Source organism: Marmota marmota, unplaced genomic scaffold (assembly GCF_001458135.2).
Source record: "Marmota marmota marmota unplaced genomic scaffold, marMar, whole genome shotgun sequence".
In the NCBI taxonomy this organism is placed as follows: Eukaryota; Metazoa; Chordata; class Mammalia; order Rodentia; family Sciuridae; genus Marmota; species Marmota marmota.
Window position 1 is genome coordinate 17,715,301 of NW_025999842.1, and position 19,551 is coordinate 17,734,851.

General features: G+C 31.6%; 1 protein-coding gene across 6 annotated transcripts in view; it reads right to left on the reverse strand.

Moving 5' to 3' along the window:
* Positions 1-19,551, reverse strand: part of Mms22l (MMS22 like, DNA repair protein) — a 113,080-nt gene that overhangs the window by 89,253 nt on the left and 4,276 nt on the right. For 5 of the 6 annotated variants that reach the window (XM_048811747.1, XM_015499477.2, XM_015499486.2 and 2 more), the window contains exons 4-10: positions 18,781-18,830; positions 14,004-14,091; positions 13,731-13,908; positions 11,179-11,269; positions 9,492-9,622; positions 4,784-4,897; positions 774-950 (exon numbers count right to left, since the gene is read on the reverse strand). In XM_048811747.1, coding sequence (XP_048667704.1) covers positions 774-950; positions 4,784-4,897; positions 9,492-9,622; positions 11,179-11,269; positions 13,731-13,908; positions 14,004-14,091; positions 18,781-18,830 — 829 coding nt within the window. The remainder of the gene's footprint in view (positions 1-773; positions 951-4,783; positions 4,898-9,491; positions 9,623-11,178; positions 11,270-13,730; positions 13,909-14,003; positions 14,092-18,780; positions 18,831-19,551) is intronic. The other variant, XM_048811826.1, reaches the window with a different exon arrangement.

The window sequence follows — 19,551 nt, forward strand, 5'->3', positions numbered from 1 at the left end:
AAAAAAAAAAAAAAAAAAAAAAAAAAAAAAAAACAAAGAGGGGGTGGTGGGAATGTAGAACAACCTTGGGTTCAATCCTCAATATCCTCTCCCTCCAAAAAAAAAGCTATTCTGAAGAAATACTTGTATTAAATTATCCACAAAACAAGTAGTTTTGTTTCTGGAGACACATACTTTCCCTCTGCTATTCTTACAGATTTTAGAACTAGATAGAACCTCTGGAACAATTCAAACTCATGATTTTCGGATGAGAGAAGAGAGGAACAGAAAGGGTTACGTAATTTATTCAAAAGTCACACAATTACTTAGGAGAGCCAGGACTCGATAGCATGCCTTTTGTAAATTGCTTTTCCTTAATCAAACAATGAAAATATAAACCTTGTGAGGAGCTGTGGAATACATCTGTAATCACAGTAGCTCAGGAGGCCGAGGCAGGAGGACTGTGAGTTCAAAGCCAAGCTCAGAAACTTAGCCAGGCCCTAAGTAACTGAGTCCCTGTCTCCAAATAAGATATTTTTTAAAAGGGTTGGGGATGTGGCTCAGTGGTTAAGCGCCCCTGGGTTCAATCCCTGGTAACAAAAAAAAAAAAAAAAAAAAATAGAAACCTTATAATTTTTAACATGTTTGTAGAAATATTATGCATAGATAAAAAGAATTTATTACCATAGAATGAGTTCACTTTTTGTTGTTTCTGCTTATTTTCTTCATCTTAAAAAAAAATACATATTAAGTGACAGTATAAAAGTTAAAAATAAATTAATAAAAGATCTTACCATTTCATCTGGGACTCCATGGCGATCAAACTGATAAAACGATCCTACGTGAGCAATAATCCACCAACTAAAACCTAATGGATCCCTGGACTGTATTATTGGCGTAGAAGGTTTTCTTAGGTCACGTGATTTTTCAAACAGTGTTTTAAGTAATTTATTCAACCAGTTCCAAAATGACTATAGAAATAGAGGTAAGGTGATTCAGTTAAATTAGAAAAATATTTCAATCACTTATGACTCTGAGTTTTTCCTCCATATTAATAGTGAGGTATATACACAAATGAGAATACAAAACAAATACATAAAACTTAAAGAATAAATTTTAAAAATACTCTGGTTAAGAATTAGAGCATAACTAATACTTTAGAAAGATTCTACATGTCCCTACAGTTACATCATCTTTTCTAACAGTATCATCCTGACTTTCTGATAAGCATCCCCTTGCTTATAAATATTTGCCACACAAGTACATAAAGCCTATATTACATACTGTTTAGCTTTATTTGAGATTTAAATATATGCTTACATTTGTAAATGATTTGTTTCTGTTCTTCAGTAATTTGCTTCTTTTGCTCAATATTCTGTTTCTGAGGTCAAGCATTGCCATAGTTCAATGGAATATTCCAGTGTATAACTATGTAATAAACCATTTATCCAATTTACTGTTCTCAAACACTTAGCGAAGTTTACTAATTTTTTCACCTATTTTTGGGGGGGGAAGGGGAGAAAGGGGGAGTGTTGGGGATGGGGGGTGTTTCATGTAAAATTTAAATAACAGGTTATTTGGCATAAACCTCTTGAAAATTCCTTTCTAATATCTACAGAATCTGAAGTCATATTCTTTATTTTTAGTATTGACTATGTAATCATCTCAGGAAAGACTGACAATTTTAACTATCATTTTGAATAACCAATTTTTGGCTGCATTATGCTCTTTGATGTTATAGATTTCATAACTTAATTTTTATTTCCTTCCTTTTATTTCTTTAGGTTTGTCATGAAGAAATTATTTCTAACATCTTGTGATGAATTCTTAGTTCACTAATTTTCAGGCTTTTTAAAGAACATTTCCATCTAAAGATGTGAATTTCCCTTTAAAAGTCTAAAGCTTTAACTGCTAGAAAGTTATTATTTACTTTAAAATATTTAACAATTTCCATTTTCTCTTCTTTCACTATGAATTATTTAGAAATATACTTCAATACTTTAATCATGAGTATCTCCTTAAAGTTCAATTTCTATTTTTATACCCTGTTACCAGCCTCAAGAAAATTCAAATTTGTTTTATCTTCCTGATAAATTAAGCCTTTTATGAATATGAAATAACTTAGTGCTTTTTTTGTCCTAAAGCCTAAATTTTTTCTAATATTAGTTTAATACATCACAGCTTTTATCTTTTTTCTATCAACATCAACCTTAATGTATTTTGTATTTTAAATATGTCTTTTGTAAATAGCTTACAGAGTGTACCAACAATACATTTTTTTAAATATAACTTTTAGTAGCCCATTTACAGGTAACATAATGACCAATAAATTTAGTTTTAAATCTAGCATCTTATTTTGTATTTCTATTTGTATACTATTGTACCTAACAATATCTCCTCTTGGGTTCAGTATTTTTCCTACTACTAACCTGTAAGTAAAATAGTCTACTATTCTCTTGATGATCTTAGAAATAAAAACTTGCATTCAAATGTCTTGGTAAGTTAATATACATCAGAAATATATGAGTGTGCACACATACACAAGTAGACATATTTAATTGATCCACTTATGTCATCTCAGACCTTTTTAGCACCAATCAGCCCCTAAACTTCAAACTATCTGCCTCTGCTTTTCTTGCCTTAGGACATTTTCTGGGAATTAATGTTACCCATCTCAACTGTCAGAACATCCCTCCCCTCCTCTCAAATGGCATGGCTCTGAGCTCTGTGTCACCCCTTGGCTTTTCAGAGTTCCCCCACAAAGGTCAAGCTCTATTTTCTCATACTGATTTGCTTGGTAATACACTCTTTATGAGATGCCCTTTACTTCTTTTCTCAGTTCTCCATTCCCCTAACCAGTTTCCTAGAGCTACTGCCAAATTAACTACTCATATGTGAATTACCTAAAGAGAGAAATCCAAATAAAAAATACATTGATTCTCAGTGTTCATATTTTTATCAATAAAAAAATTGTTTTATGTGCAGTTGTTTTAAAACACTTACGAATTACTAAATACATTACAGTTTTATAGAAAACTCACGACTTACACCACTAAATTTCAATCCAACAATTTATTTCTATCCATCAATCCCAACAGTTGCTTATTTGTCTTTCTAATATTTCTTTTGTGCATGACTGATATTTCCTTATTTTCACTATAATGCATGAAAGCCAAAGTTCAAGTTAATGGAATTCAGCAATGGTTTCTAAAGTTATAAGGCAATTTCACAACTCAACTTACCTAAATTACCACCTACATTTAGTATTTGGTCTCAGTATTTCTTACTTTCTACTAGCTCACTGACACACTTAAAATGTTCATTATATCATATCCAGCATGATTCGATTATTTTTAGCAAGAAGTTCAAACTATCTTATTCTCAGGAATGAAAACTGCTAATTTGAGTGTGAAAAGAAAATAGCCTTTAAAAATCTGTGAATCATAGAACTTATTTTAGTTGTACTTAAAAATAAATGACCTCAGACTTTCATTTTTTTAAAAAAATAAATCTAGTTACCACATAAAATGAAGAGCATATAAATAATTTGTTACACAATACATGTGATTATGCAATTTCTGCTACTTAATGTTTAAAATTAAATATCTTTTGTCTTAAAAATGTAAAAAAAAAAGACTCTGGGCAACAGGATAAACATGCCCACATTAGCTATATGTGATTGCCATTTCAAGACTAGACTGTATAAAACAAGAAAAACTCTAAATTACAAAATTCTTTTAACAAAGTAAAAGAAATTGTAAGAAACAGGAAAAAAATGTTAACTATGTCAAAGGAATCAAAAACAAACAAACAAAAACTGGCAAATAATCAAAAGCAAAAAGTTGTGGAGACTGTAACACTTAAATCTCACTGTAGAATGCAAAAATCTACTCTGACAAACTAAAGTGGAAGAAAAATCTCTCCCCAAAAAGCAGAAATACATTATATTTACACTTATTTGCTGCTAAAATAACTCAAAATTAAATATAGCAATTGTCAATCTACAAAAATACAGTTGTTATTAAAATTAGCAGCACCAACACCAAATTGTATAAAATTGGGAAGCTCAAAAATTCATGAAAAATCAAAAGTACTTTTTCATATACTATCATCCATTTTAAATGTCATTTCACAGTGAATTGTTTTGTGCACTTCTACCTATAAATATTTTTTCTTTTCCAATAATCTATAATACTTCAAGTAAAATAAAGCCCTTCTCTGAAGACCTGACTCAAAATGAGATGAAAGAAAATTTCCTATTTCCCCTTAATACATCTCTTCCTGAAATAAAATACTATAAAACCAAGTGATAGAAATTTATGTCATATTTCACCCTATATCCTCCAGTTATAACAAATTTTCTGATTAAAATGTTTTCTGGATTACTAGAAGGTATTAAATAATTTAACATAAAATATTCCTGATATAACAAAAATAGAACTTTAAGAGTCCAATTTTGTATTTCCATATTTTTCTTTCTTTTTTTAAAAATATTTATTTTTTAGGTGTAGTTAGACACAATACCTTTATTTATTTATTTTTATGTCGTGCTGAGGATTGAACCCAGGGCCTTGCACATGCTAGGTAAGTGCTCTACTGCTGAGCCAGCCCTCCACATTTTTCTTTATTATTAATTTGGAGTTAAAAATGAAGTAATATTTTGGTATTCAGTCAATGCGCTGTTTGGTGATTGTTTCTATCTTCCTATAAAGAAGGAACTTAGTAAGATTTTCTTAGCTAAAAACTCTGAATAAATTCAGTATGAAAGTTAGTAAAAATAACTGAACATCATTTTTCCACTTACTTCTGAAAGAGACCATTTCCTTCTGTGGTCTAGAAGATGAATGAGAAGAATCCATAATTCTTTAATGCATGGACATGGGCAATGATGACTCATTAATGCTTCAGAAGGCCTAACCTGTAGAACAGAACCAAAATGGGTTATTTAAAAGAGAGCAACAGAAATTTACATGTCACCTATCTGTTTTACAAGATTGATTTAGAAATGTATTCTCGGTTAGATAAAATTATTTATGAAAAATACCATTTCATTAATTTTTAAAATAAGTTTCCTTTTTAAAACAAAATTACAGAATAGATTTTAATTTCAACTTAAAAGAAACCTCTGCTTTATGCATCTAGTCCAGAGGTCAACCACCTTTTTCCAAGAAGGGTTAAATAGTAAATATTTTATGACTTTGGTGGAAATACAAGCTCTGTTATGACTCTTCAGCTCTATCTGCCATTATAGCACAATAGCAGCCACAGACAACAGGTGAGAGAAATAGGAAGAAGTGTGTTACTAATAAAAACCTAATTTACAAAATAGGTATTAGGCTATATTAAACCTCAGGGTCATTGTTCACTGAGCAAAATATAATTCTTCTACCACTACCAAAAAGAAAAAAAAAATAGGAATGAAGAAAATAAGACTTTCAACGAAAATATTAGAAAATAGATTCACTATAAAGCATGATAAATTTTTATAAGACATAATAACCATAATTATCAGGTTTTTACACAGACTAGTCAATTTCCAAATTATTAAGAATTTCAGTAACAAAATATCTTAAATAAATCTAGTTAATGCAATGTACACTATATTTACAAGTAAATCTAGACTACTGAAATTCATAATGTATTTAGTATTTCACATTAGGTACACACCTCTTACATAAAAAGCATGGTAACAAGTAATAGCCGTTAAAACATTAGTGGAAGTTCTTAACAAGTGCAATTAAAAAAAGAGAAAAAAATAAAAGGCATTCAAATTTTAAAGGAAGAAGTTAAGTTATCTGTGCCTGTAGATGACATGCTCCCATATATATAAAAGTTTAAAATTAGAGCCGATAAATTCAGTAAAGTTGTAGTATACAAAATCAATATTCAAAAACACAAAGTGTTTCTATAGACTAATAGCAAACTATCTGAAAACGAAATCAAAATGATCCCATTCATAACAGCTAGCAAAAAGAAATACTTAAGAATAAATTTAACCAAGGAGGTGAACAATTGTATGATGTGCAACAGATTTAATGAAATCCCTATCAAAATCTCAATCACATTTTTCAGAGAGACAGAACAATCTTAAAATCTGTATGGAACCAGCAAAGAACACGAATATTCAAAGTGATCTTGAGTAAACAACCAAAACAACAACAAAAAACCTAGAGGCATTAAAATATACTACACAAAGATATAGTAATCAAAATAGTCTGTGCCAGTACACAAAGAACAAAGCAATAAAACTGAATAAAGTGTTCAGAAATAATTATATTTATTTACAGCCAATGAATTTTGGACAAAGGTACCAGAATATATAACAAATAACTGTTGGGAAAACTGTATATCCACACGCAGAAGAATGAAATTAGACCCTCATCTCACATATCCAAAACTCAACTCAAATGAATTAAAGACTTAAATGTAGGACCTAAAACTGTAAGAGAAAACATGAGAAAAGCTCTATGAATTGGATTAAGCAATGATTTCTTAGATATGACCACAAAAGTCCAAGCAACAAAAACAAATATACTTACTAGAAATGAATAATCTGCTCAGGAGATAAAACTGAACAAAGTGATGACAAAACATATGGAACAAGAGAAAATATATGCAAACTATATATCTGATGAGATGTTAATATCCAAAATAGGTAAGAAACTAGAGAAGTCAATAGCAAGAAAATAATCAAATGGACAAAGGATCCTTCTCAAAAGAAGACATACAAATGACCAATAGGCATAGGAAAAAATGTTCAACATCACTAATCATCACAGGAATGCATCTTTTTCTTTTTTTCTTTTGCTACTGGGGATTGAACTCAGGGGCACTCAACCACTGAGCCACTTCCCCAGCCCTATTTTGTGTTTTATTTAGAGACAGGGTCTCACTGAGTTGCTTAGTGCCTCACCAATGCTAAGGCTGGATTTGAACTCGCAATCCTCCTGCCTCAGCCTCCCAAACCACTGGGATTACAGGCGCACACCACCATGCCTGCCTCATCTTCCATCTTCTGAAATATAAATTATTATAGTCATGATGGGATACAGTATGGAGGTTTCTACAAAATTTTTAAATTATGTATCCAGAAATCCCAATCTTTGGTAAATATCTAAAGGAAATGAAACCAGTATGTCATAGAAATATATGCACTTCCATGTTCATTGCAGCATTATTCATAATAGCCAAAATAAGTCTTCTACCTGAGTGTCCATAAATGAATGAATGAACAAAAAAATTTGTGGTATATATTTATGTATGTGTACACAAATACACACACAAAATGGAATACTATTTGACTCTTTAAAAAAGGAAATCCTGCTATTGGCAACATCACGGATGAAGTGGAGAACATTATGGTCAGCGAAGAAAGACAAATACCACACATGACCTCACATAAGAAATTTTAAAAAGCTGAACTTTTAGAAGCAATAAGCACAATGATGGTTACAGCAACTGGGAGTGATGAAGGGTTGAAAGAATAAAAGAATACTGAATTAAACCAACACAGTGACTTCAGTGAAAAACAGTGTATCATATTCATGTTTTCACCACAGAAAATATGTATGTGATGTAATGCTAATTACATCCAATTTAATCATTCTACAATGTATACATGTTTAAAAATATCACTGTATATGACTAATATTTATAATTTTTTGTCCAGAAAACCTAAGTTAATGTTAAAAAATAGTAAATAGCATATTGGTTGATACACATGATTAATTATAAAGACTAAATTTAAGATATTAATAAAAGCATAAAACAATCTAAAATTTTTAAAACTTACAAATCCTAATTTCTCTAAATCTTGATTTCCTACAAGTAGGTTTTAAGCTCATAATCCAAAACAAGTCCTGACAATCTACAAATTTCCACTACTTGAAAATGAACATGTCTGAAGCACCTTTAAATCATGATCTTTGTTAAACACTAATTGGTAAGTGCAATTTAGTAAAAACATACAATTTGCCCATAATTCTAGACCTTTTATGAAAATCACCAAACAAAAACCTCTCTTTAGGGCTGGGGATGTGGCTCAAGCGGTAGCGCGCTCGCCTGGCGTGCGTGCGGCCGGGGTTCGATCCTCAGCACCATGTACAAACAAAGATGTTGTGTCCGCCAATAACTGAAAAATAAAATGTTAAAGTTCTCTCTCTCTCCCCCTCTCTCTATCTCTCTCTCTCTCTCTTAAAAAAAAAAAAAAAAAAAAAAAAAACCTCTCTTTAAATTTGTCAAATAACTTTTGTTTTAAGTATCCATTAGCAGTAATATAACAGATTAATAAAGGGCTACCCTTTCATTTGAATAGAACTTCTATTTGAATACAAGTTAAATTTACAGACATTTTTCTAAACATCTTATTTTCATTTATTTATTCTTGACCAGAGGAGGAGAAATATTTAAAAAAATAAAAATAAACTAAAAAATATTAAAAACAATCTAATTAAAAAGTGGGCAACAGATCTTAAGAGGCACTTCTCAAAAAAAAAACATTCAAAATATGTATTAAAAAATGCTCAATATCACTAATTATCAGGGAAATGCAAATCAAAACCACAATGAAATAGCAGCTCACCCCAGTAAAAATGGCTATTATAGAAAAGACTGAAGATAATAAGTTCTGGTAAGAATGTGGAGAAAAGGGAACACTTGCATACTGTTGGTGGAAATATATAGTGATTATGAAAACACTGTAAAGGTTTTCAAAAAAATAGAACTACCATATAATCGAGTAATTCCATCCCTTAATATATATCCAAAGGAAATAAAATTAGTATTTTGAAGAGACATCTATACTTCCACTTTGATTGCAGCACAATTAAAAGTCACCAAGAAACTTTCAACTGATGAATGGATAAAGATAATGTGGTACCTATACACAAAGAATACTATTCTGCAACAGATAAGAATAAAATCCTGTAATTTGCAACATGGATTAAATAGAAGATCATTATGTTAAGTGAAATAAGTCAGGCATAAAAAGATGTCACTCATATTTGGAATCTACAAAAGTTGATTTCATAGAAGTTGAGAATAAGTAGTTACCAGCAACTGTGGAGAGAAAGTGGAAGGAAGGTGAGGAAATATTGATCAGTGTATACTAAGTTACAGTCAGACAGGAACAAGCTCTGGTGTGCTACTGTACAGTAGGGTAATCATACATAATAATAATGTCCTGTACATTTAAAAAAGCTGGAAGAAAGGATTTTGAAAGCTTTTACTATGAATAAATGATAAATGAGGAGACAGATGGTTTAACCTCATTTAAACACACTATATGAAAGTATGGAAACATGTTACTATATTAATATGTACAATTTTCATGTATTTATGTACAGGTTAAAAAATAAATTTCCCTTTTAATTCCCAGATAACAGTAACCAAATATAAAATTAGGAGAATTAATAATCAAACTATTATAGATTAAATTTTTATAGATCAAACCACTTGCAATAAGTACTATTACCATTAAGCACCAAAACAACAAGTACTTCTTAAAGTATTACCTTATCATACCTGTTGATTGACAGGCTTATTAAATCACAAAAAAGATTCTCACAATGTTCTTCAAATAAGCTGACATTGGTTAAATTGTCACCTGCCAAACTGACAAACTGATGTCCATATATAACTTGTTCTGAAAAATAAAAAAATAAATTTTCAGTACTTCTATATACATTTAATAAGCTTCTTCTTTTCCCCCTAAAGTCTATCTTTAAAAAGCATTAAAGCTACATCACTTAAAAACAAGAGAGAAAAATTTCACCTACTTTTCTTTCTTTCTTTGGTACCAGGGATTGAACTCAGGGGCACTTGACTACTGAGCCACATCCCCAGACCTATTTTGTATTTTAATAGAGACAGGGTCTCACTGAGTTGCTTAGTGCCTCACTTTTGCTGAGTCTGGCTTTAGACTTGCAATCCTCCTGCCTCAGCCTCCTGAGCCATTGGGATTACAGGTGTGCACCACCATGCACAGCTCTCACCCACCTTTCTGATCAATAAAACTTCTAAAACATTATTATTTTAACAAATACTGATAAGCTGACCGCATGCAATCATTATGGGCCATAGACCAAACCAAAGTAACAAACAAGCAAAATTTGCACTTATCACAGGAAGTTCACTTCTGTATTGCTTTAAGAAAATATGTGAAATACAGAGTCCCCATGAGAATAAATTATAAATCTGTGTATACTTTTGTATGTTTGTTTATACATGCTCACACATGTACACACACACATATATATGTTAAAAGTTTTTAAGTCTATTAATAAATTGCAAAGCAGATATTGAGGTTATTCATACCATTACAACATAAATAACAGGTTGTTAACCTAAAATGCAAATCACCAAGATTAAGAAATAAATAGGCAACATATGAAATAAAGAATTATTACTTATATATTAACTTCTACTAAAATAGTAAGAAAATTTTAAAAGATAACAGGCAATTAATAAAACAACTATGAACAGACAATAAAATTATATAAAGGTATTCAACTTCACTAGTAACCAGAAAATTCAAAAAAGAGAATATAACTTTCCATGTATTAGTTAGCCAAAAAAATTAATAATGTCCACTACTGGCAAGAATATGTAGTAAAGCTTCACTCACAGTTAACCTATTAGTTCCGACTTACTATACAATAACAAAGAAGAGCAGCATATACAATATTTAACTGCCAACGTGCCACTCTACTTCTAAGAAATTATTTTATAGACTAATGTGCACATAGATTAAAATACGTGTATGCATACACATTTGTATATGGATGTTCAGTGACATACATAATATAAAATAAATGGAAATAACTTAAATGTTTAAAAAGTAGACAAGGTTCAATAAAGTACAGTAGATCTTTAAATGAATAAGCAGAACTATATGTAGTAACATAAACAGATCTCTATAAAACTGCTAAATCAAAGACCATACTGAAAAGTGATGATACTATCTGTAGTTAAAACAAAAACCCAATCCTACCTGTGAATTTATATACATGTACCAATAGATAGTGAATATGGAAAGATAAATAGACCAACCTATTCCCTGCATTAACTCAGGGAAAACGGATTATAACTTTTATTATTTATTTTATTACTACTTAACTTTCTAAAATAAAAATCAGACAATGAAATGAATGAAAGTTCAGATGTCTAAAAAAGAAATAAATCAAAAACCCAAAAACTTACTAAATTTTTCACCCAGCATGTGAAGAATCTCTAAAGCCATCCAATGGATATCTAAGTAGAGATGTAATAAATGCCATGATGGAGGAAAAAGCTGTGAACGACATCATCAAGTACAATTGAAAATTCAGAATACTTTACTAAGTACTCTGTAGTATTTAAAAATATTCCGCCATATACACAAGGGTAAAGAACCAGTTAACCTACCACTACTCAAAAACTCAGGGAAAATCTGCATTGTTCATTGGAGTATTCTTTCAATGAAGATCTTTGAATTGAAAGCAGGATATATTTTTAACCATTGGTTTTAGACCCATTTTGAGGCTGCTCAATAGATTTGTAGAATCTTCCCTGCAACCAATGTCTAATTCTACTAAAGTTGTAAGGCAGTCAAAAAATTTTTAGAAACATTTTCATGACTTTGTTTTTGGAATTTAGCTAGCAAATATATTTTTTCATTTAATGAGTACCCAAGAACTTCTATATTTTTTTTTGAAAAAAAAAAAAAAAAGAGCTTCAGACTACCATGTAGACATTATAGTCATCTTTTTTTAAGAAGTGGAAGATGAAAGAGGTGGAAAAATTTGTCTCTTAATTTATGCATTAAGATTCAAATGCAATTCTATCTGACTCTAAAGCCAGAATTTTTATCCATTGTGCTGCACTGGGTTCAATAACCTTCATCTAGTCTACACTGAGCACCACTATAAAGATAAATACAATGACACAACAAGTTCTAATTAGAACATCAGGTAAGAATGATGCAGAAGCAACTTGTTTTATCATATACACAAACAAAATAAAATGCAAGAATAATAAAACTGTATTGGCACAAAAATTGATAAAAAAAAATAGCAAGAATAAGAAGAAGGAGATAGTTACATATACAATCTCAGGTCATGGGGAAAGCATAGATCATTCAGTAAGATAGGGTTGTTGACTTACCCATTTGAAGAAATTAAAGTAAGATTTCCCACCTCATTACACATTTTAAAAAAATGTATAAACCAAAATATTTCTTAACAACACCATAGATAACACTACAGAATAATCAATAAATACAACTTAAATGATCTACCTGAGAAGTCAGCTTAATTGGTGAAAAAATAAATGGATGAAAATATCTGTGATATATAACACCCAATAAATAATATCTCACATATTAAGTTTATAAAAAACAATAAAAGACAGATGCTCAATTAGAAATGCTACCTAAAATAAGACTATTCACATGCAAGATTGATAAAAAATATTAAATATAAAGTCTTAAAAGATGTTTTTTATTTTCTAAGATTTCTGGTTGTTCCAGAAGAACGGTATTTCAGTGTGTGATTTGTTTATTTGTTGAAGACTTTAAGGTCCCATGGTTTAAAAATTCAGTCTTCTGAGCTTCAAACAACCTGTTTTCAAATCTGCCTAATTAAAAAGTCTATGAAAGGCAAAATCTAGTATGAGGACCCTTGTGCACAAACATTTATTTCTGCTGCTTGATAAATTATTCATTTTTATTTTCTTTTACATTTGATGGCTATCCAAGAAATAATAACCAGTGCAATTTATAGAAGACAAAAAAAATGGGGGGGGGGGAGGATAGTCCTCCTTCCACAATTTACCCATGGCTGTATTAAATGATATAACTAAAAGCAATTATTTACTTGTTTTCTATGGATTAGACATATTAACCTATGAATTCAGTTGGAACTCTATTTCCTTTATTATTAAATAAACTAATCTCTGATTTTTTTTTAAAAAAAGTGTGAACTCTTTGAGTTTTGGTATGATTTCACAGAAATACATAAAAAATTGTATCTTACATTTTGTATCTTACATTGACATATTTTCTGAAAAATAAAAAATTACTCAAATTGATGAAGTAAAATATAACAGAAGGAGTTCAGAGTTCAGGGAATCTCAATGTAAACTCATTATAACATCATTTATAACCAGTTCCATTTTCATATGGTGAATTTTTTATTAACTATAAACTAGACTACACTAATAATTTGATTTTTATTTTTTTAAAAGCAACCTTCAGAGAGAATAATTATCACAGGTAGGGAAATAAGAACACAATTAAAATTATCTCAATAATATTCCAAAGAGGTCTAAAAAGTCAGACTATTTAAAATGATGTGGTTTTGAAAGTGTACTTTTTTAGGAGATGTTTAATCATACTACAATATAGGCAGCAGCTTTCACAAATCCTTATCACTGAGGAAGATAAAACAAATTTTAGAGACAGATTCTTTTTGCAACTTTTTCTATATTGTCATGAACAGGAAAAACAATAGTTATTATTTTTAAGCCCTTCATGCATATTAATTTATTTGAATTTTCCAATAATTTTAGGAAATTATACAACTTATATAGGTGGAGAAACTGAAGCAAAGACATTACTTGCTTTGAACTAATTAATAAAGAGGGGACCAGGATCTAATCTCATGCAGTGTTTGTACCAGGGTTGTAACATTGACTGATTTTTCCCATTCTGGAATAAGTATTCCCTGTGAGGAAAAAAATCTGAGAATTTAAAATTTAAATGAAACAAATCAAACCTTAGTCTGGTTTTGATTTAAATATGCTCCCAGATGAATACTGGGAAGTTCAGATAGGTGTCCAATATACAAAAGTAATCCACGAAGTTCATCAACCAACACTGAGGGAAGCTGAGCCTCCAAAGTCTCATAAGGATGGACAGGAACATAAGACTCAGCATCCTGTATTTTCAGGCATCTAAAAAGTAATTGGATACAATAAATAACCACTGTCTGGATAAATATACCCATAAAAATTCATACATTAATCAAACTACTCATCTGTCATCCTACCTGAAGATGAAAACTTTAACATAATGGAGAAATATGACACACTGCTTCCTGATATTATCTGCTTTGCAATGTAGGGTTGATATCTTCCCTGAAACCAAAATGAACAATGTTAACTATAACTTAAACAATTACCAGTGAGCAGTGAAGAAAAATTTTACAGGCTACACCAGCAGTAATTTGGTCTAGTAACTTTTTCTCTTTTTTTATTAGTTGCGCATGACAATACAATGGTCTTGACGTATCATACATTTGAATCAAATGGGGTATAATTTCTCATTTTTCCAAGTGTACAGGTTGCAGAATCACATTGGTTATACAGACACATATATACATATAGCAATAAGAGTGTCTATTTTATTCTGCTGCCCTTCCTATCCCCCCTTACCCTCCCCTCCCCTCCCATCACTTCTCTCTACCCAATCTAATGTAACACATTTCTTTTCTTTCCCCCCCTCACATCATCATACATGTATTTTGTATAACAATGATGGTCTTCTTCCATCTCCCATGCAATTCCCCTTCTCCCTCCCAGTAACTTTTTCTGCTGATTCCTGTGATTCTTGTACACCCCCACCTCATGCCTCCACAACTGCTCTTAAAAAGGTCAGCAACTGTGTTGCCTGATCTAATGGATATTACCTGTCCTCAGGAACTTGCCTTTGAAGTTGCACTGGCTTCACTGAGCCTACATACTGCCAGTCTTCTTTCTTTCTTGTGTGTCCTTTCTCCTAACTCTTCTTTACTGATTGATCTTTCTTTCTCAGTGCTACTACTAATATGAGGTCTCCTCAGGATTCAGCACTAATTCCCCTCCTCTCTTTACATCTCTTCCTACCTATATGATCCTACCTGTTCCTTTATCAATAAATGATATTGACTCCAAAAGTCTTATCTATATCACACACTTTTCCTTTATACTTCAGACCTTGAACGCTAAATTGCCTAACATTTATACATAGACATTACTGTCTGACAGCATGCCCTTACATTGCAAATAATATACCTTTTGATGGCTTCCAAAATCAGTTCATGCTGTGTACATTTTTTCCCTTCCATTAAATGATACCACCAGTAGCCTATATCATTTTTAATTCTTTCATTTCCTTTAACCTCAGACCAATCCATCAGCCCTATTTAGTTTACAACACAATACACCTTCAAACTGTCCATTTTCCCTATAATCCATTTACCTTAATCCACTACAAAAGGACTCCTAACAAGTTTTCCCACTTCCTTCTTTGCCTCCCTTTAATCCAAATACAAAATTAACATATTATTTTTGGTTACTCCATCAAAACCACCTAAAGCTATCAACTATACTTAGAATGAAATTAAAACCAATGATTTATAAGGCCCCAAATGACCTTTAAATAGTTCCTGTCTTTCTCCCAACCTTGACCCATGCTCTTTCCCTCACTTACCTTAACCTTTGTATCAGTAAGAATTATCTAGGTAATTACTACATGTAAAACACTGATTACCACTATAATAAGTAAGAAACAATCACTAAACAAAATAAGAGAAAATGTGATGAGAATTATAGACAACAAATTAAACATAGAACAAAATTTCTAAGTTTGAGTTCAAATAAAAAAAAAATGCCCACTACTTTGGCAAAACTAATAAGACAATAAGTATAAAGTTGTTGTGTAAATACTTACATATTAATCAGCACTTAGGTGAATCACCAATTCACCAATAAAAGTCATATCCTCACCATACTTTGAAGACAGTTTGTTCCCTCCAAAATGCATGGTGGTGTCGGGAGGTCGGGGTCTTTAAGAGGTGATTAGATCATTAAGAGGAATGAATGCTATCTCAGAGAGTATTCTCATTGTTGGAGAACTGGATTAATTACTAGGACAGTGGGCTGCTACATAGCAAAGCCACTCCTCACATTTTGCCTCGGTATGCCCATGATACCATCTACTTTGTTAGGATGCTGCATGAGGCCCTTACCAAATGCAGCTGCCAGATCTTGAACTTTCCAGCTTTTACAATCATACCTAAAAAAAACCTCTTTCATGAATTATTTAGTCTGCAATACTCAGTTATAGCTATAGAAAGGGGACTAAGACAATCCTCATTTTCACAATTCTCAGCTTCTAAAAGCAGTACTGCCTAACAATAATTGCTGTGAACTTTTACATCCATGCAAGATGGAGTAATAGGATTATTTATCCATCTCCCACTGTAAACTTAAAAATAATCATAAAAATAACATAAAATAAGTTTTCAGGCATTGCACATAAGACAATACAAGATCGCTATCTCAGAAAGAAGGTGAAATCCATGAGTGCATTGGCTTCTCATCTAAAGAGTTTCCAGGGTGTGGGACAGGGGAGACAGCCCAGAGAGAGCCCACTTGTTGCACTATCGAGATATGAGATCTGAGTTAAGAAAAATCTAAATTTACGGGGGAAAAGTACCAAGGGAGAAAGAAGCCTATTTAAACACCTCTAAAAAATGCAGCAAAGGTCTCCCTTGATTCTTTGATTAAGTACCAATCTGTTCAAAGATGACAAAAAATTACCCAAGGCCACAGAAAAACACCAGAAAACATTTCCCTATAAAGCTTACACAAGTGAACAGATCAAGTTCCCACCAGCAAGAAGAAAAAAATAAAAGACCTCTTAAAATACCAGTCACCAGAAAGAATACTGAGAAGATTCACTAGGTTAATTTACTATGCTACATTAGTATTCACCTCAAGGAGGATTTTCTTGTGCTTTTGTAGTACTGATGATTGAACCCAGGGCCTTGCTACCACTGAACTACATCCCCGTCCTCTCATCCTTTTTTTTTTTTTGATACAGGGTATTGCTAAATTGACCATGCTGGCCTAATACTTGGGATCTTTTCACCTCAACCTCCAGAGAACTTAGGATGATAGGCATACACCATGACATCTAGCTTAAAGGGGGCTTTTTAAAAGCCCTAATGAAATTTAAAACAAACTTCAAAAAGAGTCAGTGGATTACAAGTATTCAATAGCAAGCCAGAACAAATTTGACAGAGGAATGTAAGAAAATATAAAAAGTAGCAATTTAAAATCCATAATATACATTATACAATAAAACAGTATTAAACAGATATTCCAAGCAGAAAAATGTGTCACAGAACCAGGAGAAAAACCAATCAATACAAACAGATCCAGAAATGAAAGTGATGAAAGAATCAGCAGTCAACTAACTTACAAAGTGATTACACACATAATCCACATATGCAAGATAGATGGAAAAAAATTTAAGGACAGAAATAAAAGATATTGAAAAAAATCTAAATGGAATGTCTAGAGATAAAAAAAAATTAAATTTGAGATAATCAAGAGAACATGTGCTACCTTAACTAGAAAGCAACCCTGGAAAGGTAAGGAAGAGGGCAGCACTATAGGCACTGGCAGGAAGGATTCCCACATAAAAGTTGGGAAGAATTGAGGGCCAAGACTAGCTGCACAAATTTATTATCAATGTTGTGACATACTGCTTGGCAGGGACCACTTGATCTATAGATTATCTCTAATACTGCTAGCCTGTCCAAAAAAGTCTGTCATTAAGAACTTTTTTTCATCAAGAAAAAGAACCAAAGTGTCAGCATGAAAAATAACCACTTAAACAAAGATAGTCATAAGCCAGTATCTGCAGGGATTATTGCCAGTACCCACTGTGAATACCAAAATTTGCAGATGCTTAAATCTTTGATATAAAATAGTGTAGTAATCTGCCCTCCCCCCCGCCCCACAGATGTGGAACCCACAGACACAAAGGGCTGTCTGTAGTGGTTTTAGGTTATTAAGTATATAGTATAATAATCTTAGGTAATAAACACCTTCCCTAAATCCAGTTCATTTTAGATAGTAAAAGTATTATTTTTGCTCTTTTCACTAAAATCCTTTGATTTGCAGATCCCTTGATGTTTTGAAGTCAAATTTACATTATCCATCATAGTTTTTAAAACACATTGTGATTTCATCCCTTCTAAATTTTTCACTCTCACATAAACTCTGATGTAAACACACAAAGTATTATTCATTCCATACTCCCTAAAACTTTATGCTTTCATATCTTCCATTTTCCTTGCTTTGATAAGCAAATAAACCTCTCTTTGACTAAAAGCATATTCTGGTCATCTTTGGTAGCTGAGCATCACTAATGATAGACACCGGGCTAAGGTCTTACATGTGTTAAGGGATTTAATCATCACAATATCTCACTGTGGTAAGAACTATTACTTGGTGTGAGATCTGCAATTAGCTAAGTTCAGAGCCAGGCTGATCACAAAGTCACAACTTAGAATTCTACAATGCACTAAAAATGCTGGAAAGGAAAAGCAGCTAGCCTGTAATAAAACAATATTGACCTTCAATTTCCTTTAGTACCTTAACTATACCAAGCCCCCTTAAGTCAGTAATCCATTAAATGCCAAAAGAAAAAAAAAAAAAGCAGAAAGCAGAATTTTGTTACTTTTAATTTCTTGTTTAGTTCTCCATCCCACCCAACACCTCCAAAACAAGTAGTAATTCACTTCTGAGAAGTTTAGCTTCCTTAAATCAGTTTTACATTTAAGACCTACACATTTGAAAAAAATGCTATAAACCTTAACCATAACAATATGTAAATGTCATATTTTTTTCTGAATTCTGCATTCACTATATTATGAATTTCTAACCCAACACATCCCTCATATTATGATATCCCAATTACATTCTTACAGACCCATGTGCAATTCATGCAATGGAGCCACATTCCTTTTTGCCACTAAATGCACTTTAACTTACCAAAATCACAGCTGACCTGTAATAAGGTTTCCAAGTTGTATAGCTGTTGCCTAATTTAAAAATGGTAAAGAGAGAGTTAATTTTAGTATAGCTTAAAGCATATTTAACAACTACACAGATAATGTTTCCATGCCTATTAAATAGCTTTAATACAATTTAGTTATGGATGATGTTTAACATTTTGTGAGTGTTTATTACAAGTCAGATTTAGATAGCAAAATTTTTTAAAGAACAGAAAACACACCTTTGACCTTCCAAAAATTAAAAGATGCACAGATCTCAGAAATCTCAGAAAGGTGTATTAAAAGGTACATGGATCTCAGAAATTATTTCAAGTATCTCAGCTCTCAATCAATGAAATACAGTTAATATCTTTAGAAAGTTTGACACATAAAACATTCTAGATCAAAAGTTTTATAAGAAAATGTTACATTGTATTATATAGTAGTTTGAAAAATGCAGTAGTTTGAAAAAAGTAGTTTGAATTATGCAGACTGAAGTTATCATGGAAAGCCATATTCGTTTCCCTCTGATTTCTTGATATTCACCTTCTCTTGCCATTCTTCCTACTTGCCTTCAGTCTCTTTAAATATTAGCCCATATTCATAACTTATGTCGGGATTACAAAGATTCATTCAGCCTATTCTCTCAATAAAACACACAACATGGCACAGATACACTGTCTCTTTAGAAGGTCTTATGGAATAAGAGTGGAATTCAGGACCTCTTCATTTTCATTTAAATGTACTATATATATATATATATATATAC